At 29.7% G+C, this 26,494-nt stretch overlaps 3 protein-coding genes across 3 annotated transcripts; 2 read left to right on the plus strand and 1 right to left on the minus strand.

Annotated features, from left to right (window-relative positions):
- Positions 1-6,525: 6,525 nt before the first annotated feature.
- LOC114162249 (protein Brevis radix-like 4) lies at positions 6,526-11,190 on the plus strand. The gene is made up of 4 exons (XM_028046076.2): positions 6,526-7,178; positions 9,276-9,411; positions 10,000-10,421; positions 10,852-11,190. The coding sequence occupies exons 1-4, from the start codon at positions 6,775-6,777 to the stop codon at positions 10,928-10,930; spliced, it is 1,041 nt and encodes a 346-aa protein (XP_027901877.1). The 5' UTR covers positions 6,526-6,774; the 3' UTR covers positions 10,931-11,190.
- Positions 11,191-14,096: 2,906 nt separating this feature from the next.
- LOC114163386 (vacuolar protein sorting-associated protein 2 homolog 1) lies at positions 14,097-18,067 on the plus strand. Its single transcript, XM_028047694.2, has 5 exons — positions 14,097-14,386; positions 14,974-15,104; positions 17,058-17,162; positions 17,381-17,641; positions 17,751-18,067. The coding sequence occupies exons 1-5, from the start codon at positions 14,350-14,352 to the stop codon at positions 17,886-17,888; spliced, it is 672 nt and encodes a 223-aa protein (XP_027903495.1). The 5' UTR covers positions 14,097-14,349; the 3' UTR covers positions 17,889-18,067.
- Positions 18,068-25,082: 7,015 nt separating this feature from the next.
- Positions 25,083-26,048, minus strand: LOC114162900 (RING-H2 finger protein ATL52-like). The gene has a single exon (XM_028046896.2). It carries the CDS (start codon positions 25,922-25,924, stop codon positions 25,406-25,408), a length of 519 nt encoding a protein of 172 aa, XP_027902697.1. The 5' UTR covers positions 25,925-26,048; the 3' UTR covers positions 25,083-25,405.
- Positions 26,049-26,494: the final 446 nt, after the last annotated feature.

The raw sequence follows: 26,494 nt of genomic DNA on the forward strand, positions 1-26,494 counted from the left end.
TAAAAGAGAGGGAAATGAAATAAAGCGCGTATATAGGGTGCGGATTTAATATTAGAAAAGAAAAAATAAATTAAATTAAATTAAATTATTGTATGATAGTTTTTTGTTGTGTAAGAAACAGATTTTTTTCTTTCTTTTTTTCTTTTTATCAGCGAACAGAAAATATACTTAACATTACTTTTTGAAAAAAAAATATTTCATTAAAATTTTAAATTATGATTGTCTAAAATTACAAAACAGTCAAATTGAGTTTGTGTAAACTACTGAGGTTTGTTTATTCTGACTTTATATCCTTTCCAACCAAACTTCTTTTATTTTTATATGTATATGTTAAATATTTTTTAAAATTATTAAATTTTGTTTTTAATTTTAATAAATTTCCTTTACCTCAATCGAGTTTTTTTTTTCTTGTCGATAGTATATGGTCTTCATAGCACTTTAAAATAAAACGTTATTGGGAGTAAAAAATTTAAAAATTGTTGGAGACTAAAAATAGAAAATAAATTATCAATTGGGTTTTAACCGATGATAATTAGTTTTGTGAAAATGAAACGTGTAATTTAGTTACATAAATTGCTTTCCAAACTTTAGAATTTAATGTGAAGTTAATCCGTACAGAATATAATTTAGTGTCAAACTTATAATTAAAGCATTTCAATTTTACTTAAAATGAAGCATATTCTTTTAGGTGTTTGGAAAATTCGTGCATATTTTCTTCGTTAAGTTGAAGTGGGTTTATTTCCTAATAGTATGCACCTTAGAAAGTGAACATTTTTTGTTCGTGATCTTCAAATATATAAGTTATTAGTCAAGAAGATTTTTTGTTAGAAATTGGTTATTTCTGAAAACACAAACAAGATTGACTTATTAAAGAGTTAACACTTTATTTAAAAATAAAAATTGTATTCAAATTGTATTTGGAATTGTAAATAAAAATAAAAGTGATAAGTACTTAAGAAAATAAAAATCGTAAAACTGTTTTTGAAATTGTGTTTTTTTAGATAAATTTAAGGTTTAATTAATCGTAAGGTACCCAGTTTGGTACTAGTGTGTCAAATTGGTACCCGCTTTTAAAAAAGAGTCAATTGCATCCTAACTTTTGAAAATTGCTTCAATTAGGTACCTTTCAGACAGAATTGACTAACGTCGTTAGTCAACGTGCCACGTGTCAATCTGTGGTTTTTTTTATTTTATTTTTTTAAAATTTTAATTTTTTTTAATTTTTTAATTTTTTTTAATGTTTTTTTAAAAAAAATTAAAAATGTCACGTGACATTGTAATGCCACATGTCAGTGTCACTATCAGATGTCATTGTGATGATTTCGATCTAGTCCCCATTTATGTTTTTTCGTTTCAATTTAGTACCTACTTATGTGTATTTGATTCAATTTTGACCTAATAATTTTTAATAATTAAAATATTTTTTAATAAAATTAAAAGTAATTAAGTATAAAAGTTTTAAAAAAATTAAGTATTTGATATTTATATTAAAATTTAGTGGTAAAAGTCATTTTATTAAGTCATTTTTAATAAAAAAAATAGCATAGCATTCATACAAATAATAAATTTGGTCTGAAATTGAGAGAAACATTATAAATATTAGTACTTAATTTTGTAAAAATATTTATACTTAATTATTTTTAATCTTATAAAAAATGGATTACAAAATATTTTAATTATTAAAAATAAATTGGGACAAAATTGAATCAGATACACGTACTTAGGTACTAGATTGAAACAAAAAGACATATGTGGAGACTAAATCGAAATCAACACAATGACATCTAATAGTAACACTGACACGTGGCATTACAATGTCACGTGGCACTGACAATGCCACGTGTCACACACAGAGACTTGATACGTGGCATTTTTATTTTATTTTTTTAAATTAAAAAAAAATTAAAAAAAATTAAAAAAACCACAGATTGACACGTGGCACGTTGACTATCGGCGTTAGTCAACTCTGAAAGGGACCTAATTGAAGCAATTTTCAAAAGTTGGGATGCAATTGACACTTTTCTAAAAGCGGGTACCAATTTGACACACTAGTACCAAACTGGGTACCTTACGATTAATTAAACCTAAATTTAAATTAATACTTATTTTAATATATTAAAAAAGGTTAAATATATTTTTGGTACCTTAAATTTAAAAAAAAAAATGAATTAGTTTATTTTCAAAATTTTGATCCAATCTAGTTGTCAAACTTTATAAATACTTAAATTTAGTCATTTTAATCCAATTTTGTTAAGTTTATTTTAACGTTTCATGATATTATTTGAATTGTTTATACCATTTGATACACTTTTGTTCTTAATAAAATTTGGTTGAAATAATTATATTCACACGTACATCAAGATAAAGTAGTAAATTGATTCAAATTTAAGAAAAAAGAGACTGATTACATCTTTCACTCAAATTTAAGTAAAAAAAAACATATTCAATCTTATTAAATATATTTCATGGGACATTTTTGCACATTAGAGAAGCATAATATTTTATATAAAAATATAAGTATATTTTATGAAAGTTGTTTACTTTTAACTTTTATTTTGGTCAACGAGATTGAAATGAAAAATTAAAATATTTTACAATTTTTAATATTTGATTACAATGCTCAAGTTTATATATATATATATATATATATATATATATATATATATATATATATATATATATATATATAAACACCAAGATAATAAATATAAAATCATATTTCAAATTCTATATTCTAGTTTGTGTTTTTGAAAATCATGTGCTCTGCTCTTGTTTCAAACTTCATTACATTAAGATCAAGTGTTCACATAAAATGATGGATTTGCTAAAATATAGAAACTAATATAAATATCAAACTTAAATCTAGAAACTAATTTATGTCATAATATCTATTTAGTTAGAAAAATCGTACATTTTGCTATAAATATGTTTTAAATATTCTATTATTACAAGGTCATCTTATATGTATTTTATTGACTGTGAGGGACTTCTCACTTCTATTTTGATGTTATAAATTTTTACCTATCTAACTCTCAATGTATCAGTAAAGTATGAAATCTCATCAAATTCATTATTGTAATATTCACACAAAAACTATCGACAACTTGTTAATTACTACATGCATGACACGTGTATTTATCATAATATAATATCACTTTATTTATTCTTTAAAAAAATTCAAAACATATTTTATTTTATACAAAATCCATGTAGCACATTATCCATCAATCGCTGAAAAAAAAAAAAACGTTATCCATATTTACAATAAAGATAAATGTGAGTAAAGGAAAATCAATACTAAACTTATATCAACCAACCATGTATAACTAAAATTCAAGTAATAGAAATTTAAATAAAAAAATAAAATAATGCTTGAATTACAAGTATGTTACTTGCGAGAGCAAGACACCGATCAAAATATAATATTTAAATAAATTGTACTAAAATATATAAAGAAACACAAGTTAGCCATATAAATATTGAAGATAATTTTGATATCATCATAGTTGATATTGTTCCCAAGTCATAATTATAGAATATCAACCCTAAAATATTTTATTGATTAAAATTGTATTATAAGTATTATTGCTATAATAACTTTTGACTTTCAACACAAAAATAACTTTTAGCTATCTATTAATCTCTCCATAACATCAAACTAAAGTATTTGATGCCATTTATGGTTAAATAAAAAAAAAAAAACATTTGTGAGTATATACAAAAGTTGTTTTAGAGGTTATAAGAAAAACTCTCAATGAGAAAATATATAAATAATTCCTCCTACTTTTTGGAGACTAATTTTGAAATGTGAAAGATTTACAAATAAAACATTCTAATAATCGTATTGTAAATAAACAATTACTAAGAGTAGTAAGAAAATTGTGAAACTCTTTTGCATGTCATGTTCACATGTTCCAACTAACTTATTTACTGATTCATTTAATTGTTTTGCATGAGATATAACTAACACGCAGGTATCAATATTGCATTAGGTATTTCTGTAATTAAGTATTTTTTCAAAAATATATTAAGCAAGAAGATTGAGTGAGTTTCTTTAATTTATTTTTAAGAATAAAACACTTTTTTATGTAAGAACAAAAGGAATAAATGTTTACCACTAACTCCTTTTTAAATATTTGAAAAACAAATTATATAAAACTATACAAATCTGTAAGTGAATAACTAATTTGTAATTTTTTTTATCATCAATATTTAGTTATATAAACAATAACACATCAACGTGATGCATTTTGTGGAAGAACCAATCTTCAGTATTGTGGTGAATTAAAATTCAAATAATAATAATAACAAAATTGTCTATATTTAATATTTGCTATTATCTCAAATAATATCAGCTTAAGAAATACAGCGTAAAAAATAAAAAATATAAAAATGTCATCTCATAATGTAGATTTTTGTTTTCATTCTTTATCATTTTCTCTGGCCCATGACATATTAGAGACCACTTTTCATCGTGTTTTCTTTGTCAGGTCATTTTCTTGTTTTTGTTTTCATTTCATTTTCCAGTCTTAAGTATGGGCTAAGACCAAATCCAAATCAAAAACTTTGCTCTTGCCGATAAAAACATTTCACTGCTGTTGTTAACGGTTAACTTTCTGATTATAATAATATGACAATACAAACTTTAAACCATTACATTACATTTTTCTTATCTCCACACCCGTTCAATTTTAAGTCCGTATTTATAAAAGAAAAATTCTGAAAAATTTTCAAATCAATAATTTTATAATTTTATTTTTAGAAAAAATCACTTAAATTCGTTTACTTTATATTCTATTATATATATAAAAAATATATTATGTTATACATAACTCATATATATATATATATATTATATCTCATATTATCATAATTATTCAAAATTATCAACACTCATAATATTGTATACTTTAATTATATTATTTCTAATATTTTATATTGTAATGACTTTTAAAATTTTATAAATCTACATCAAATTCTCAATATCAAAATATAAACTTAAATATACATTTACTGTAATATATGTATTTAAATAATCTAATTTACTAAGTTTAAATATTTATTTACTCACTCTCGAATTCACTTTATAATTTAAACACACACCCTGCAATTAAACCAACATTTAAAAAAACTATTTCTTTTTTAACCCAACCCAAATTCAGTGGATGATTTATTTGTTCAAATCCATCTAGACATTTCTAATTAACATGTTATGTCTTACTTAACTCAGTTCATGTTGTTCAATCAATCCCTTTACTGTTCCATAGTAACATTAAGGTATAAATACATATTTGGTACCCCAACTTTTTCGGAAAGTTCAATTTGATACCCGAACTTTAACAATGTTCAATTTGGTACCCAAACTTTTTAAACGGATTTATTTTGGTACCTTCCGTTAAACACTACATAACGCCGTTTGGCTTCTGTTGAGATTGCAGTGTGCTGGGGATACGTAGCAGAAACAATGGTTCAGATAAAATGAGTTGTAATCCCCCTTTATTTGTAAACTTTAAGTGCCCTATTTTGTGGAGAGTGCCCTAATAGGTGGTTTTCTCTTATTCTGATTTTTCTAGACGTTGAAGAAATATCAAGGGCTCAATCATCTTCCTCTTGCTCTCACAATTCATGGTTAATGCGAATCAAAGCTTGTCATGTAATAGTGGTGGCTGTATAAAAAAAATATATCAGCACTCATTCATCAACTCAAATATAAAAAGCAGGAAAGAAAACTCACCTTCACAACCAAAGATTCTTCTTCCACTGCCAAAGTTCCGTCTTCCACCGCTGAAGCTTCTTCTTTCTTCTTCCCAGCTTCGCCCTCTCCAACGAACGGAAGGAAATCTCCGTCCTTATTCTCCGATCACCGAACACAAATCAACCATCGAACCCTAATTCCTAAATTTTGCTTTTGCCCTACTTTTCCGTTCTGCAAATTTTTCGATTTCACATCCCTAATTTTGCCCCAAATCGACAACAACGGTTTTCTAAAATTTTTTACTTTGATTTTTTTTTACCACAAAAACCTCGTGCCTAACCATTGTTTCTGCCACGTATGCCCTACACAGTGCCACCTCAACAAAAGCCAAACGGTGTTACGTAGTGTTTAACAAAACGTACCAAAATAAACTCGTTTAAAAAGTTTGGGTACCAAATTGAACATTCCTAAAGTTTGGGTACCAAATTGAACTTTTCGAAAAAGTTGGATACCAAATCTGTATTTATACCTAACATTAATATGTATTTGATTTTTGATCTGAATTATCTTTTTCTAAACTTATATTTATATCTGTATATAATTTTTTTTTCACTATTTGGTATTCACTTTTGTCTTCCGGTTACCATTTTATTTAAATTTAATTGAATTTTTAAATAACAATTTTTTATTTAATTATTTTTTCAAAATAAATAAATAAAAATTATATATAATTAAAAAAAAAAATTAGGAATCCCATGTCCCAACAAAAAAGCAGATTCCTCTTCTCTCTCTCACTCCAACGACACATATTTTACGCACCCAGGCACAAAAGTCATAAACTAAAGTTACAAAACCAAACACAAAAAAGTAACTAAGACAAACACCAACAACGCACAATTTCTCTTCCCCCTCGTACCTGGTCTCTTTCGTCGTCCAAACACTCATTAATCAATTTGCACAATCCAAACACACTCTTAAACCTTTTCTTCTTTCGGTGTTCTCTTCGGAGAATCTCTGACATAACGGTAGCGGAAGGAAGAGCGTACCATCACTTCGCAAACTCCATCAGAAAGAGAAAAATGCTCACGTGCATAGCACGTTCCAAGAAACTCGACTCGGCGAGCGACGATCCGAGTTCGCGGGGCGCCAAATCGCTAACATGTCAGCTGAAGGAGATGGCGCTGAAGGCGTCGGGATCGTACAAGCAGTGCGGTCCGTGCGCGCCGCCGCAGAGTCGACTGAGTCGCGGGGGCGAGTCCGATTCGGAGTCGTCGCGGCGGCGGTGGGGGAAGGAGCTGGAGGCGCGGTTGAAGGGGATTTCGAGCGGCGAGGGGACGCCAAGCTCCAGCGGGAGGAGAACGGTGGTGGTGCTGGAAGAGGAGGCGGAGCCGAAGGAGTGGGTGGCGCAGGTTGAGCCCGGCGTTTTGATCACGTTCGTATCGCTTCCGCGTGGCGGGAACCATCTCAAACGGATTCGGTTCAGGTACGCAATACGCATCTCTTTCAGTTTCACTCTCACTCTCACTCTGTGTCGTTTTGTTGATTTGGGTGCCGTTTAGAGTTTGGACCGAGTCTCTTTGATTCTGGCTAGTGCCCTACTGATTCTGATTCTTATTCTGATTGTGATACTCGCTTCTTATCTTTCGTTATCTCATGCATACCAAAGTTAATTAATGCTTCGATTTAATCCAATTAATACGCATTTTGTTAAAAGTTATTAGAACTTTATATTATATTTTAAACGTAAGAAATTAGTGATTTTAGTTTTTATCTTGTTGGTTATGTACGTTGATTTTTTAACAATATGTAACTGATCATCAGTTTATTTTTTCAACAAAATAGACTGAATTTAGTTTCTTAAAATTTATGCATGGTGCGTTAGCTTTGATCAAATCGATACAAGTCTTGTTTTCTGAACTCTCCACATCCTATGTTTGGAGTGATGCATGATTTTGCATGAGATGAGTGATGATGATCCTCCAAAAACATTTTTTTCCGAAAGCAATCAAAATTTTATAACCAGAGACCGACAATGAAACAAACCCTTTGTCTATTTTGTTTTGGTTAGAAAATGAAACATGGATTGGAACAGGTATCTAGTTTGACCCCTTTATTTCTGATCTGATGATTGTTATTGATTATGCTCACTCATCTCTTCCATATACGTGATTAGTGTAGTAGCATCCAAATCTCGAGTTTTTTCAACGCCATAAGTGATTAAATTGAATGAATCGTTCTCTGTGTATTTGGTGGGTCCATCTTCCCCTGCTATTTCACGCCTTTGCCAAAAGCAATCCTTAAAGTGGGTCCAAAAGTAAAACCTATTGTGGCTTGAGAGTGGACGTGGGTCAGTGTTAATTGTCTTGGGAACCTTTAAAACTGGGTCTTGTCGTTTGGTCGGAGGTAGCTCTTACACGTTAGTTTTAGGAAATTGACACGGATAAAACGGTAATTTTTTTAAAAAAATTTATAGTCTATTTTTAAGATATGAATATTAAATAATTCTATTCCAAGTTTTTTTTTTTTTTAAATCCAAATAATAAACACAAAGAATGTATATAATCTTGTCTTCTCTCACCTATAACAGTTTTTGTCTTTTGATCTGCAATGCTTCCACATCTTCTTTCACACCATAACTATATACAAGACAAAATGTGAACATCTACTAGGTGGGGACCTAGTAAAGTTGTAGATACTAGATAGATAGCATAGCTTATAGTGTTGTCCTATTTTTTTTTTGCCAAACTTCGTATTTTTGTCTTTTATCACATCGTGAAATAAAAGCATGAAATGGTGACTTGAGGTGCAATCTCAACCAATGTATATAGGCCATAGGGGTGCTGGTGGGTGGGTCAATGTATAAATGATTTTCTCTTTCTCTTTTTGCCCCACGATTTTTAGCTGAGAAATTTAATTAAGAGCATACTTAGATCTTTAATTAATATTTAAACCTACTGAAAACATTTCAATCATTTCTTTGTTTGGTGCGATTAGTGATGTGGTTGAGACTAAAGTTGGGACCCACTGCTTTCGATTGTTTAGACAACTTCTCTGTAAGGTCAATGTTGGCCTTAGAACAACTTTATTTTTCTCACGGAATGATCGGGTTTGCTTTTAATTATTCATCAGAGAATTCTTTGTCAAAAAGCATCTACTCGAGTGACCTAACATAATTGAGAACAGTGTCATACACCACTGTAAATTAAATATTTGGTTAACAAATTAACAAAAACCATAATATATAGCAGCAAATTGCGACTAGTTGGATGCTTCAACCATAGAGTCTCAAGGGCCATTCCTTTCAATGATGCACATGGAACAAAGCATAATCATATTATACGAGTAACATCGCCAAAAAAAAAATGACAATGGAGTTGGCCAAATAAGGACAAAACAATAGAAAATAAGAATGTTCAACTATCGATGTTTTTTCATTATTGTTAGATTAAGATTGCATTGTTAATTTCCAACATTCTGATGCTAAGTGTCATAATGTTTTTCATTCTCAGTTATACTTCATATGATACGACGCCTTAAAAACTGTGTGGTGAACTGAATTATGTTTATTTTTTATGTATAGTCGCGACATTTTTAACAAATGGCAAGCTCAGAGATGGTGGGCAGAGAATTACGACAAGGTGATGGAACTTTACAATGTTCAACGGCTTAACCGGCAAGCTATACCTCTTCCAACTCCACCAAGGTCTGAAGACGAGGTAACGTTTGAATTTATCGTGCTCTTACACATGTTGTAATTGTCTGCATCATGTTACTTCACCCAAATGATTAATTTAGGAAGTTTTCTTTTATAGTTTATACATTAAGAGTTTTAGTACAATGTTAATTTCTGACGTATCTGCATGTGCAAGTGCAATAACTTGAATCACTTGGGTTAGAACTCAGAATCGTTACTGCTCATATCCGTAGATACTGTACTGTAGGTAACATTTATTCATCAGAGTATACATCAAGCATAATCAAGCAGTGAGAGAGAGAGAGAGACAAAAGTGTACTGTAGATCTAATGAGAGAGAAAAAAAAACACTGTAGACGAGTGTTCTAAGAGCAGAAACAGAAGGGTGTTCTAATCGTGGGAGTGTCTAAAAATAGTATTCTATCTTGTGTCATATGTCATGCTTGTTTGTTTTGGTTATTTGTTGTGTTGTATGACAGAGTGTGTCCCTGCTGCAGTTAGTCATACGGTTTTGTCATCCTCATCTACATTTTTTCATATTTTACCAAGGCGAAAATTTTGATTACATGTTTAGTGTTGTTGATTCGTTTTGGTGTGTGGGTTGAACGCAGAGTTCAAAGCGTGAATCAATAGAAGAGATTCCTGTGACACCTCCGATGGGCAGGGAAAGGCCACCGTGTAATATATTCCGTGGAGGAGGAGGAGGAGGGGTGGCAATGGGGTACTCATCCTCTGATTCGTTCGATCAGCATTCAATGCAATCACGGCATTACTATGAACCGAGTGGTGTGAACTCAACCCCGAAGGTTTCCACCATTAGTGCTGCTGCCAAGACAGATATCTCATCATCAATGGATGCTGATGCTTCTATCAGAAGTAGCTCATCTAGAGAAGCTGATCGCTCTGGCGATTTATCGATCAGTAATGCCAGTGACCTCGATGCTGAATGGGTTGAGCAGGATGAACCTGGGGTTTACATTACCATCAGAGCTCTCCCTGGCGGCAAAAGGGAGCTCAGACGAGTAAGGTTCAGGTATGCTACCTTCGCACAACTTTTATATGTTTTCGATTATGTCATCGATTAGAGATAAAACAAATTTTAAATATATAATTTCGTGCAAACTTCACAAGCTGATTTTGTAGGGTTGAATTAGACTTAAAGATTTACTTCTTAATATGATATCATAATCATGAATTTGAGTCTATTTTAATGATGCTTGTTAGGTCTATTGTTGTACTCGTTATCAGACCACTCATGATACGTATATACCTCGATTCTTAAGAATCTACAACTTTGATCTTTGATGATTCAAGTTTACATAAAGGTTTTTCTGATATTTGGTCTAAGGCTCTCTATGTATGACCAATTGCTAATTAATTTCATAAGCATGTTTGAGTTTATTTCTTGGCTGTATTCTGATGTAGAAGTGTAAGAAATTTATATGTTTTGTTGTTTGCTGCAGTCGAGAAAAGTTTGGGGAGGTGTATGCTAGACTGTGGTGGGAAGAGAACCGTGCCAGAATACATGAACAGTACTTGTGAGATTCATTAAAGGGGGTGGTTGTGGAGGTGATCTTTCTTTTTAATTTGCTCAATTGATTTATGTTTTTGCTATATATATGTATGCCATCTATTCCAGTTGTTTTTGTTTAAACCAGAGGGACTAAATGTAGCTTCTGCTAATCAGGTAGCAATTGTTTTGTTCAAGCTCATAAGTAATGAGTGTAAATTACATAGATCTGAAATTGGGCACAAAGAATGAGTCTACTCTTTTAATCTCGCAACATTCAACTTGCAACTTCTACGTTCAGAGCAAACATGTCTGTCATAATAGTTTTCTATAGCATTATTATCACTGTTCAACTGTAATTTGCCTTCAAAGATACAACATCTTAAGGAAAGTTTGAAAAGCTCTTAAAGATAAAAGGTCGGATAGTACTATTAGCAATATTAGAAGAATTGAAGCAGAGCATAAGAAACGAAGTTTAGAAGCTCAATCAAGATATGAACACGAGCAATGAATTAAGTTAGTCCAAAATGATGAAGTGGTCGTAAGTAAAGTTGAATTAGTAACTCAATTCTAATAACTAAGAAGGTCTTAATTTATGTTCTCTTCTCAAGTCTGCGGAATGATATTGTAAGGGTCAATCATTTGTATTTAAGGTCTCGACACTTAAATGATGTGAAAACTATTGAGAGTGTGGTAGGAATATAAGCTCCCAAATCGAGGTCTAAGGAGAATGACAAATCATCCCAATGGAAGATTAAAGGGACTGATGGTTCGTCTTAAAACCTCATCATCGTCCTCACGGTGGACACCAATGTTCTGATCCCAAGTATGTAAAGTGACATCGTAAGGAACAATTGTCATGCATTTGAGGTATTGTTTGCTTTGGAGTCTATGTTCATCATAATTTTGTCCTTAAAAGGCATATCAGAGAGTGAAAGGAGGAAAAAAATATTTAAATTATCTTTAACCTGGACTCTAACGATATGAGACTATTGGCCTTTACATGTTTTAGGAATTGTGTCATCGATTTTGATACCCCTACTCTAAATTATTTCTCTAAATAAATTTATATAAATAAGTAACAAACGATAAATATATTAGTATTGTCACAATCGTCCTGAGTCTAACTCGATACTCAAAGATAGATAAAAAGTTCAAAATTTGATTCAAAATCTATGGGTCTAAGTCTTATAATAAGTTTTGGTTTAAGACTATTTCATCCTGCACTCCCACATTTTCTTCTTGCACTGTATAGCCAAATGGAAATGAGCCAACTAACTTTGATTTTAAAATTAGACGATGATAATTTGATAATTAAATTTTAACAACTTTCTTTTACAACATGAAGTGATATTTTACAAGTGATTTTGGAATATAGAAAAATAAGAAAATATAAAAATAGAAAGAGACTTAAAAAATGTCAGATGTAAGAGAGAAATTTATCAAAATTTAGTTATCAAATTATCTTTATCCTTTGTGACAATAGAAGCCACCACACCTCCATAGAGTTTCTTCACTTCCATTGCCGCTGCACCTCCAGACTTTTTCCACCTCCATTGGCAAAATGCCTCACCTCTATTGCAGGAAAATTGCAACGCCATGCACCTCCATTGCATCTCCATAACACAAAGCTCTGCACCATCATTGCTTAAAGCTAGTGAAGAAGAAAGGGGTCCTTCATGTTGCATCGTGCGTCGCGTTTGAGAGAAGTAAGTGGCTTTGAATTTTCGTTGTTGGCATGTTGTTGGTGGGTGTATCTATGCCAAGGGGTGTTTGTGACGCGAAACTTTTTTGGATTAGAAATACATGTCAGATTTTCAAATCCGTAATGAATGTAAATTTATGTAACATATGAGATTCTACGGTCTGCAGTGTAATTTCGGATCCGGAAGCATTTAAAAAACTATACAGTTCGGAATATATTTTTACATGTCGAATTGTATAATCCATCGTGGAATTCAAAATCTCGTTATAGACTATAGAGTCCGGTATATTAAATCCAAATGCATTCGGAATTGGAAACACATTCAGTCCAATATCAGCGTTTAGGAACATGACCATGTTTGGATAACGGAAGATGGATTATGGTGACCTCAAACTGTAGCTTCCACGAATCCATTTGACACGATTTCTCTCAAATACGCTTTCTAACTATGTCTTTGTGGGAGAAGAATAGCATAGGTGCATGAATAGTGGCGCAAAGAGTATTAGGGTTTTAAATAATTTTTAATGAAGGGTATTAAGGTCATTTGAGTAGAGTCATGGAGGTGCAGAAAGAAAATATGAAGGTGGAGGAAGAAATCTCCTTGATTTAATTAAAAGATATTGTAATTTAGAAAATATTTTAGCATAAAGATAAAAGAATTTATATTTTATTATTATTTTTGTATTTTGTAACTGACATATTCTTTTATCCATATTTTTGTTTTATTATTATTATTATTATTATTAACATGCATATATGTTTTTTATTTGTATTATAATAACTGAATTTAAATAAATAGTGATTTAAAGTAATAAAATAGTAAAATAATTATTTTAATTTAAAAAGTAATTAAATTTAAATTAACATTCATTTAAAGGGTAAAAATAAAAATTTAATTATTTTAATTTAAAATCACGAGTAAATTAATAAGAAAATGTGTACAAGAAAAAAAATAGCCTAATTTATTATTATTATTATTATTTTCCTAACAATTTTGTCATGTGTTTTAAACAAAACATAATTTAACTGAATATGTATTTTTTTGCTCTTATCTTACTACTCTAATTTCCTTAAACTTTTTGTGATATCACTTTCACAATACAAAAAATAAAGATGTGATTCATAATTAAACTTGAATTTAGTTTACTTTTTTATGTTCTAACTTCTCATGCATATTTGAATTTTATAATGTATTTTACGAACTTTCAGGCTTTGCTACAACCGATAAGAAGTCATTATTTATTTGAGATTATATTTATTTGATAAGATAGTATTATGATAAAATATGATAACCATTATATTTTCTGTTATACACTTCTAAAAGAATAAAGATAAGAAACTAGAATTAAAGTAAAAACTATTACAAAATATTACAAAATACAGAGAGACAAATTCCGCTGTTTGAAATTCGCCTCTTTCAAAATTGATTTCGCAAAGTTTAGAAGAGAAGTCGCTGGCAATACAGCAGAAAAGTTGTGCGGTTATTTCGTTGAAACTGATTAAACAACAACGCAACTGTGGGTCCCACACCGAGTGCGGCACGTGTGTGAAACGGCGGTGATAATCGTTCGTCGATGATTCCTTCTTTCAACGCTTACCGCGTAAGCAAACTTTGATCAAAAGCATCATCACCCAATCTTCAACCAAGCGCATAACATAACGAGATCGCAGGCTTTTACGTTCTTCTCTCGTCTTTTACATTTTCCATTCGATCTCTGCTGAGGTTGTTCCTTCTTCTCCATAACCATGAGTTTCATCTTCGGAAAGAGAAAAACACCCGCAGGTTTGTTAATCATCGCCTTCTGTGTTCAAAAGACGAAATCTATGATTTTTCCAAATGGGCTTGCTTTATTTTGATTGCAGAGTCATCACTCATCATCAAAATCTTTACTTTTCTAATATTGTTATGTTCAATTGAACAAAGGAGATACCCCGCAAAACCTGTTCGATCGTTTATGCAAAGTTAAATTCTTTGGATGATTATATTTCGCCCCTTTGCTTTAATTTTTCTTCTTTCTGTTGTGATTGCTGTATTGCGTGTTTAACTTACGATCTGTTGTATTTTTTTGCTCTTGCTATCTTGTCTCCTTCTTTTGATAAGATTCAGAGATTTCCTTAAAATTTGCACTTTATATTCCTTTTCTTTTCAATTTCAATTAGAATTATGCTTTGCAACTATTGGAATTATTATGGTTTTAGTGATCCACTAACTGGCACGTTAAGTTGTTTACTTTATTCAAACTTGGTGTCTTTGTGAGGGTTGTTGCAAGTTTCCAACATGCGTTAACAGGTCTTTGATTGATTTGGTGTCATTCAGTAACACTGCATATTGATTTTATTGTACCTGAACATATAGTGTATGACTTTCAGAGCTTCTGCGGGAAAATAAGAGGATGCTGGACAAATCAATTAGAGAAATTGAGCGCGAGAGGCAAGGTTTGCAAGCACAAGAGAAGAAATTGATTTTGGAGATAAAGAAAAGTGCTAAACAAGGCCAGATGGTATAGTGATTGTGTCCTAAGTCTATTATTTGTCTAGTTTTTAGTGGTATGTATGGTGAACATGTCTTTTTGTGAATATGTTAGTATAGTTTTTTTATTATGCAAATTTATAACACCTAACCTATGCTGTTTGGTAAAGAATTTGGAATGGAATTTTCTGCTCTTCCCTAGAAGAAAGAAGAGGCATGAGCTGTTGTGATGATACTGTTTTTCTTATTCTGACAACTTGGTCTTTGCCGTGTGTTTTTTGTCATCTGATATGGGGCTTTATCATCAAAGCTCTCTACTGCTCCATTGACGTTTTCACAATCTGTCTCAGTGACCTTGAAGAATTTTCTTCTCTTTGAACAGCAAGTTGAAGCTATCAATGCTTGTATCAATGTGTATTTCATTCAGGAAGTCCACTTTGGAAAAACCAATAAAGCTTACCTGAAACAGGAGCAACAAGATGCTCTCATGCATGCCACAGCTCCCTTAAACCTCAATTGGCACTCAGCTGTGCAAGAACTTTCAGCTCCTTTTGCCAATAGTACTTGGACTTTAGTACCCTTAGACGAAGAAGTTGCACTGTCCAACCTTCAGGATTTGAAGCAGTTAAAACTCTCTTGCTTCCAAAGCATTATTTGGCCTAAAACAGGCCTTACTTGAGAGGTTCGCTAACACGCTACATAGCCTTGTCAGCTGTGCAAATATAACTCATCTCTGTTCATATTAACCACTTTCTGCCCCTGTGTTTACATCCCAGTCTGTGTTGATGACATTTTCATTACAGGGAATTATTATATCCTTGTTCAGCACCTGAAGACTGAGCTTAACTCAGTGTTAGCCCTCACCCAATTGAGGAATTTGGATTACTTCTTGGGAATTGAAATTAAATATCTCCCCAGTGGTTCCATCTGCTTATAATTTGTGATCTATTTGCCAAAGCCAACATGTCAACAGAAAAGGGAATTACCTCTCTCAATCAATACATTGGATAATGATTGGGAAGATTCTTAGATACTTCCAATGTGTGATAAACCATGGGTTATCATTTCAACCTTCCGATTCCAAGAAAACCTAACTATTGGCCCATTCTATTGGCCTTTGACCCAGACAGCTAAAGATCAACATCCGGGACCTGCATATTTTACCTTGGCCCGAATCTGATCTCATGGTGATCTAAGAAGCAGACCTTGGTTGCTCACTCATGTAGAGGCCAAATGTCTCAGCTTTTCAAACACTACAACTAAGATCCTATTATTAGGTCTCTTCAAGAACTACAAATTCCTATTCTAACACTGTTGCCTTCTGTAACCTAACTAGGTACTGTGTCTCTGGCTCATAATCCAGTACTTCACTATCGTATCAAACACATTTGGATGTCTCCTTTGTCAGAGAAATGGTTATCGGTATTAGCAGAAGTCTCTGTATGTCATGTATGTAGCCTCTAATGATTGGATTCTAATATACTTACCAAGCCATAGACAACACAAGATTCCATGGTGAAGAAGCAAACTCAAAATGGTTGAGTGGATGCTGTAGAGTTGAAACACATGGTTATCTATAGCTTAGGTTCTTCTAGGTAGTTGCAGTAGTCACAGCTGTAAAAGTTAATAAATAATTGACTAATTGCCAGGCTGATTGTTCAGATCAACTAGAATGACGATATCATTCTAATTTGCTGGAGGAACACTTTTATATTCCCTTTCTTTTTCTTGTTTATCCCGGTTTCTATCTACCACAGATGTCTACTAGTATGACATTAATATGGAAATGATAAGCGATTTGATTATTGCAAGATAGTGGAACTGACTTGCTCTTGATGAATTTGGTTTGGTTTCTTTTCAACGTTTTTAACCAATAAATAAGATTAGATATTTACCGTAAATCTAGATTTGTCTGTAATGGCATATATGTATGTCTGTTGTTTATAGTTAACTATTGATTTAACCTTTAAGTTGGGTTGTTCAGGGAGCTGTCAGAGTCATGGCAAAAGATCTAGTTAGAACACGGCATCAGATTGAGAAGTTTTATAAGTTAAAATCTCAGCTCCAAGGTGTATCACTCCGAATTCAGGTATGTCATTGTGGTGACTTTATCTATTGTTCTGTAATTTTTGTTTCTGGCATATATGGTTAATATAGGGTAATGGTTCTTCCCCAAGGTCCATGGCATTTTTTTTTTCTTGATATATGATTAACTGGCCAACAGTCACAAAATTTTGATTAAAAAAAAGACGTCTTTATGATATTGAAGTGCTAAAAGGTAGTTTCTTTTGTGCTTAACTTGTTCAGACTTTGAAATCAACACAAGCAATGGGTGAGGCTATGAAGGGCGTGACAAAGGCCATGGGGCAAATGAATAGGCAGATGAACTTGCCATCTTTGCAGAAAATCATGCAAGAATTTGAGAGACAGAATGAGAAGATGGAATTGACATCTGAGATGATGGGAGATGCAATAGATGATGCTTTGGAAGGAGAAGAAGATGAAGAAGAAACTGAAGATCTAGTGAACCAAGTTCTTGATGAGATTGGAATTGACATCAACCAAGAGGTATATGATTATGGCTTCCCATTCATCATCATCTCTTTTTACCTGAAAGTAAATGAAATGAGTCTGTAGAACAAAGCATGATGATGAGTTGTTTTTGTTTGATTTGCAGCTTGTAAATGCACCATCATCAGCTGTTGCTGCCCCAGCTGCAAAAACCAAGGTACCTCAAGTTGAAACTACTGGGAATGACGATGGAGGGATTGATAGTGACCTACAAGCTAGGTTAGACAATTTGAGAAAAATGTAGTCTATATCCTCTATAGATTGATTATATCATATCAGGGAACTCCAGTTTTTCTGGGAAAAAATTGATGCTCATATGTACCATATAGTATAATTGAGAAGTTGTGCCAGGATTTGATGAACTCATGATTATAAAATGATGGTTTTTAAAGTAAATAAATTTAATTTTGTTGCACCTTTCAATTATTTATTTTAAGCAAATCTAAAAGTAGAATAAAATTCAAAGTTTATTATTCAACCTTAAGCATTCTCTTAGTTTTTTCAAATAAGTTGAATTATCAATCTTCGAGTATTATCTAAATAAATAACTATTAAAGTAAAGATTTTACACTTGCTCGAATTGGTCAAAATCAAATACATAAAACACTGTTTTCAAAGTTTATATTAACATAATCAAGGTTAGTTATACAATTATACATCCATAAATAAACTAATAAACTTTTAAGGTGAACTTATCACATCCAATTTCAATTGTTATAATTTAACTCAACATTCATCACAACTAATGCTATTATCAAGTCATAACTTTCATTACCAACAACAACAATTTTCATAACACACGCATAATTGTTTAATCAATTCAACAAAAGTGCAAAACTAAGTCGAAAGTATCTTATAAAATTTTTTCCTAAATTCTAATTACTCATATCTTAAGTTCAATCTCAACTAATGATATTTATTTTCTTTACTGTAAAGAAAAAGACTAAACTCAAAATGCCACAATGAAAATTTGAGAAAACTGCAAGATTCTAAAGATATAAACAACACAACAAAAAACAATCAAACTTCAGGCAAAACTAAACTAATTGAGATAATCACTTTTCTCAATTATAAAATCAATATTAATATTATAGCGAAAGAGGTAGAAGAATAAAAAAGATTTTTCAGAATTACTATATTTTAACTTTTATTTGGTTAGGAATAATCTTAAGTTAGCCTATTAATAGAGGATGACATTTGATCTTATAAAAATATAAAAAAAAAAATAAGGTGAGAATCTTGGAGAGAAAAAAAAAAGAGAAAAATTGTAGGTTTAAGAAAAAGAAAGAGGCAGGTTTACATTTTTTTACAGAACCTAATATGTTCTCAAAAGTATTTATATTATTTAGTGTGCTACAATTGTATCACTCATATTTAAGATGAATTAATTCTGTTTTCTCTTCATCAAATTTAAATTATTAAGATAAAATATAAAATTTGCAAATTATAACAAAATACAAAAAAATTACATATAAACTAAGATCAATTTCACAAAAATAAATTAAAAATATCTGAAATTTATTTCATTCTTAATTAGTATATGGATAATATAAGAAGACACCTCTCTCTATATATATCCTTTTTCTGTGTAAATAAAAAGTATGTAAAAGTTTTAAAAGATTCAAGCAGAAAATCGAATCTACGATCTTAATCAAAAGATTCAAATTTCAAATAATGTTTACGTCAATATTTGTTGGTTCTTGGTTCATTTATGCCACTTGGGTGGGTAGTTCAGAAAATTAATAATGACGTAAAGAAATTGAAGCTGCAAATTAATGGAAGACGCATTCTCCGTGACTTCACGTATTCGTTTTCTTTTTGTCATTTTGGATCTTTTGACCAAATGAAATTATAAATAAACAACAAAAATACATATATTTTATTATATTTATAAAATATTTAATTCAAAATTAAATGTTTAGAAAGTTCTTCTGGCTATTGCTTTTTGTTATAAAAGAATATTAGTACATATATCGCAATTATTCACAATGGTAAAGATATTTATTTATATTAAAAATATATATTCATTTACTTTAAGAAAACACATATTTGAAAATTTTTAGAAAATATAATTAGATTCAGTAATATTCTTTTCGTTCTTAAACTCTTAATGTTTAAAATTAGTGTACAACATTTAAAAGCATTTAATTTATTAACGAATGTACATTTGATCCAAAATACACTCATTTAATATATGCAATTTTAATTGTCAAGAATTTGAAATTAAAATTGAGAATTCACAACATAAAAGTTTGATAAAGAGACGAAGTATTATATTAATGACAAAATTATAAAGAAATATTTGTTAGAAGTCTTACATTGAGTAAAGATTAAACAAATTTAAAGTATATATGTAACGAATCTAAACCATATCTTACAAATAAGTTTTGTGAGATTGAATTTGATTTAAAATTTACTTCTTAATATTAATTTTTTGCTAAAAATATAAAAGTCAAACATATAATACATTTAAATTTTAAGGATGGTATTTTTATAGAAAATAAGTAGGATGAGAAAAAGAGAGAAAAATAGTATAGTAGATAATGAACTAATTATAAGTAAAACTAATTAATTTAGTATTGAAATATGACTCAATATTAGTTGTATAAATCTTTGTTTAAAGAAAACTATGTTTCAGATGAAAAAGAATATAAAAGGTGTTGAAAGCAAAGTAAATTTAATTTTGTTGAAGAATTATCTTATTTAGACATATAATTAAATTATAATATATATATATATATATATATATATATATATATATAAGTATGTCTATACTTATTTTATCAGGTTGATTTAAGTTTAGATTTAATTGTTTCAAAATATCACTAAATAATGACATAAATAAATCTAAATTTTATTTTCTTAAGTCCATAGAATAAAATTTAGTTAAAGATAAATTTTATTATCATAATAAATAAATTTTCAATGCAAGAAATTAATCCAAATTTAGTACTATTTACCCATTTTCATAATTGAAAAGAAAATATATTCTTAAATTTTATATATTATTTATTTGTATAATTTGAATCCACACGTGTCGAAGTTGATAATAATGGTAGCATGAGTTAGGTGTTTGAAAGAAGAAAAAGCAGACTTAGGTGGCGTTTTTGTGACATGAGAGGTTGAAAAGGTGTGTCCATAGTTTCTATGGTGTCATATAGGTGTCTACTATCTACTACACTCTATGTGAAATGTCTTTCCCTGTCTTTGCATTTACCAACGAAACCTAATGTAATACTCACTTCACATGTCTATTATCAAATTTTTCATTCTTTTTCTCTTTTACATTCATTTTCCAAATTTCCGAATCTAGATTAAACCATCGAAATAAACTAAAAAAAAAAATGTAAATTAAAATTTAAACAAAATACGTTGTCAAACTTTTCCATCATATTTTGAAGACCTTAACCAACAAACCAACGACAACCCAAAGTATTTCCATTAAAGGTTCCATTCATGTTTCAAACCATTTTTCTATTCATTGTTTTAGATAGAGGAATTAGTGACGAGTCTTTTGAAGCAGTATTTATCACGGGAATATAATGCTACTAAGACACGATATTAATCTACCTGAGAGATCATTATCTTAATTTAAAACTTTGAGGTAATTAATTAATGAGTTTTCTACTTTATAAAGTGTTTAATTTTTTTATCTTAATTCAATTTAGATTTAAATTCATTTGAATTCTCAACAATTTCGTTTTTGAACGAAAATATTCTAATTCTTAATCACAAATACATTAATTGTGACATTCTTGTATTATTTTTATACAACAACATGACATACTTGCTTAAAATCTCTTGTTAAGAAGATTCACGATGCAAATAATTCCCATATTTATGATTCTTTATCTATATTGTATTTCATTTGAACCGATCACTAGGATAAATTATTCACTTTAATATGATTGATAGATATTTTCATGAGAAATTGTATGGAATGATAATACTAATTAGACATGAGTTTGACCAACTTAAAAGACTGACGTTTCATTCAACCAAAAATCTTAAGATAATCGATTTATGGATCTTCTACATTATAAAGTGTTAAACTTTCACATTTATATTAGATGAGACGTATGCTGACTTAAATTTTCAACCATTAAATCTTTAACAACTAGTTATGCTTGTTGTTTATTTTTATTTTTATTTTTTTTGTAAAATGATCAAGGATATACTTTTACAAGTTTTTTTTTCTTTTTTATAAGAAAAAAAGTTAGCTTTATTTTAATAAAATGATATTGGTTGTGTATAAAATTGGAATAAGAATTTAAAAAATTATATAAATTGATTTGTAGGTCAATATATATGATGATTGAATGTTTGTGAGTAGATTTGAACATTTTGTTAGTGGATGAATGATTGAAAGACTTTTGTAAGATATCTGGACACACGCGTACCGTAGACTGGAGTCCAATGTCCTCTCAAATCATGGGTAACATTTTCTTAAAAGACCTTTTTAGCCTCTTTTTATTTATTTTTTGTTCTATCATTTTAGTAGGTAAGATTAGTCTATATTATTATAATTAGAATGTTAAAACAATGATCAAATTTTGATTAAAAAATTGAAAATATGTTAACATTCGTTTTTTCAAGATTTGTTCGGATTTTTTTTTCAGCATATCGATTTGATTTGCATTTTAAATTAAAATTAAAAAGGTTAAATCAAACTAAACCCACTCTTTATTATTATTATTATTATTTATTTTTTTACTTTGTTATTCACATGTCAAACACCTACATAAAAGTTTTACAACCAAAGGGAGTACATGATCTCTCATTTATAATCCCTTTTTACATTATTAACATAATTTATATTTCTCTTCTAAAATAATCATTAAAGAATCTTATGCACCTAAACTTTCTTTTTATACTTCCATATCATCTACTAGAGTTTATATATTTAGAGTTCACAACTTGATTCAAGTGTCCCTTACTTTCTAATAATTCATTTAGTGATACCATTTTACATTCATGTAGGAATAATACATTTGTTGTATTTAAATATAATGTTATATGTTGAAACTTAATTAATAACCATTAAACAGATATGAGAATTTTTATTGAAAGTTGGTTTAGAGGTTTACTTACTTGCATTATATTTTTAATTATAATATATTTATATCCATTAATATGTATTGTAGATTTAATTATAGAATTACATAATTTATTTATGAATATGAGAATAATTATAAAAAAATAAAATAAAACTATAATAATAAAAACTACAAAAGTCGATCCAAATTAAACCATAAAACATTAATTAGAATTAATTGGAATTTTATATTACATTAAAATCTAACCAAATTGAAACTTTGATTTTATGTTTGATGTGTGAAAAGTCAAATCAAAAGCCAAACACAAACAAACACCCTAATTATAATAACCAATTCACCACTATTATTTTGTTTATGAGCACGCGTCACCCTACTACAACATATTTGATTTCGTATGACTATTAAAAACATATTAGAATGAAGCTATTTTTTTTAAAAGAAAAATTAAAAACTAAAATTAACTTCCACACATTAATACTAACTTCTATATACATTATAGTTTATAGAAAAATCTTTCATATGATTGTTACTTTTAACTTATTCATAATTTTCTTTCAGTTTATAGGGGAACCTTTTGTTTTTTCTTTCTCCTAAAAATCTTTATGGAAAAATCATCCATGACATAAGACTTCCATTTTGGTTTCATGGCAAATTGACCCATGATTTTTGACCCTCTATTCTCCAACCTTAAATGAATTAAAGCCATGCATTTTTTTTTCCCCATTTGGATAGCAGAATAATGAGTTTCGGAATCAATGGTAGAAAAAACCACACTTCTATTCGTAATTAATAAAATTTGTGAAAGATGAAAATAAAAAGAAAACGAAAAAACAATTTACGTGTTCATTTTCGTTTATGTTACATCGTTTTTGTTCCTTGCGAACATTATCTTCCAAATAGATCCAAATTGAAGTTGAAGATGCTACCATTTCTTCATTTGACTCGTTTGTTTCATTAAGGACAAGTGGTTTAAATGCAGTTCAATAGCTACACGCTAAAATTGGATAAATAATTATTCTGAACAGAACTACATTTTAAAGTTACATAGTGAAAAAAAAATTCTATTGAATTTAAAATTTCAATTTTAGATTTTGTAATTAACTTACAAAGTATTTATACACCGTTAACTACATAAATAATAATAATAATAATAATAATAATAATAATAATAATAATAATAATAATAATAGCTCAATGAAGATATTAATAAGTCGATTTAGAAACAACAACGGAATGGGATGAGTGTTTGTTTGATTATGTTCATCTATGTGGATGATGTAAAAATTAAAAGTTATTTTCTTTCATAATATACGAATATGAAATTTTTATCTTATTTATGTTTTTTCTTATAACAAATATATTCACACCCATCTAAATACTCATTAAATACTACCCATTGAGAATTCAATGTAAAATAATATACATCCATTTTTTTTCTTTATTTCCAAATCTAGATAAAAAATATATAATGATATAAGTTTAAAAATAAAATATCAAATAAACTAAAAACATAACCTATATACAAAGACTTATATATATATATATATATATATATATATATATATATATATATGTATCCTTTATTTATGTTTAATTTAAAAAAGATAAATATCTATACTTATTTTCCAACAAAATATTTTTAGTGAACATCAATAAAAGTAGATATTTTCACAAATAGATTTATTTAACCTTTCTGGTAGACTCTGGTAAAAATTTTCTTAGATCTTGAGTGATGATGGTGCATAAAATTAAATTTAGAGTTTTTTTTTTTTTAAAAAAAGAGTTATGAATTTAAAAAGTAGTAATATGTTTAGCAATAATGAATAAATGAATTAGGATTAGGAAAAGATGAGTGTTGAAAGATGTGGACTTATGTGGACCAAATCCAATGGTATATGCCCAACCAATCAAACCTACCTACACAAGCCGCCCCTTAAAGCCTTCATTTTTTCTTTTCTCAAATTCCGCAATTTACAAAATTTTATTTTAAAATATCTCACATATTTTTCACTTGAATTAACAAAAAAAAAAGAAAACATATAATTCAGCAACCTAACCAACAACATATAACTCAAATTCAAACTTTGTGTCTATGAAAAAAAAAATAACAAAAAAGATAAATATACTAAATATAAAAGCGAATCAGGTGATGAAGATTAATTATGGAAAAAGTTTTTGAATATTATACAAAATTCAAAAGTGATCAAATATATTATTATTTAAAGAACCAAAATCAATATTCGTGTAGAAGTAAATATTAAATGATCAAAATTTCATTTCAGTATACCTATATTAAAGAAGAGATATTTTTGTGCTGTGAAAAGAATTTTTTTTAAAAAAAAACTAATAATATTTGAAACATATATAAGTAGAGGGTAAAGTGTATAAAAAATATAGTATTAATCTCTGGAAAATGCTTTACACATATTGAATGTGAAAGAAATGAAAATAGAGTAAAAATTTGGTCCTGGGAACTGCTCGGAAGGACCAATGACCCTTCAAGTTGTAGTTCACTCACTCACTCACTCACTTGAGTGTCCTACCAAAGGGAAAAAAAAGGACCCACCCACAATAAATTATTAAACCATGAAAGTCGTAATTAATTTTGACATGACATGATATATATATTTAGTAAAATTTTGTTCTGAGGTGAAAAATGAAGCGAGGAAAAATTTATGTAATAATTTTGTTGTGATCGGAGAAACTATGAGATGGCACCGGATTCAATGAAGGCATCGACCGGAGAGAGGTGGTGGTGGGCGAGGAGAACGGGTGTTCTACAAATGGGGCAATCGAAGTGAGAATAGAGCCACATGTCTATGCAAAGAACGTGGAAATAGTGTTTGCACTGTGGAAGCTTCCTCACTTCTTCTCCTTCTTCGTAAACCGATAAGCAAACGGGGCACTCAAAATCTTCCAACTCTTCTTTTTCTTTCTTGTACTTGAAGCTCGAAAGCAACTGTCTCTGTTCGTTCTCCAACCTCCTCGTTATCTCCGAAACCTCTTCGATTGTTGTTGTTCCCGCGCCATTGGGACTCGTCGGCGACCGCGCGTGGCTGCGTTTCAGGAGGAAGAGGTTGTATATGGCCAGTACTATGGCGGCGGTTCCCACCACCACAAGACCGTAGTACAACATCGGCATGCTGTTGTTATTGTTGTTGTTGCTGTCGGAAGAGGGTGGAGGAGGGGATGAAACTGTGAAAGGGCTTAGAACATCACCCATGTTATGACGACGATTATGATGATGATAGGGTTTTTGGTGAGAAAGAGAAAGAGAAAGAGAAAGAGAAAGAGAGAGAGAGAACAAGTTGGAGAATATTATTTTGTAGACAACTAATCAACTGACTCACTGTACTCCCTTATCTACTACCCAATAGGCTTCTAATTTAGGAGATGTGATTATTGAGTTTTTTTTCTTGACCTACTTTCTAACTTTATCCTATTTCAGACATTATTCTTATTAATTTAATAATAATGTATTAATAAACATATATTTTTTTAAAATATATTTTTGTCCTTGATTTTCGAGTAAATTTTGGAATTAATCGATTTTAAAATTTTGAACCAATTTAGTCTTTCATATTTTAAAATATATGGATTTAATTCTTTTAATCAAATTTTGTTAGGTTTATTTAATGTTTTGTATGCATTTGAGGATTGTGTTTGAGTTGTTTATATTGTTTGAGACATTTTTGTTTTAATGTTAAATCAAATACTATTATAAAATACGTTTGAAATGTCAAATAAATTTAACAAAATTTGATTAAAAGGACTAAATTCACATATTTTGAAA

The sequence above is a fragment of the Vigna unguiculata genome, chromosome 9 (assembly GCF_037176805.1).
Source record: "Vigna unguiculata cultivar grain cowpea cultivar isolate G323 ecotype 2 chromosome 9, ASM3717680v1, whole genome shotgun sequence".
Classification (NCBI taxonomy): Eukaryota; Viridiplantae; Streptophyta; class Magnoliopsida; order Fabales; family Fabaceae; genus Vigna; species Vigna unguiculata.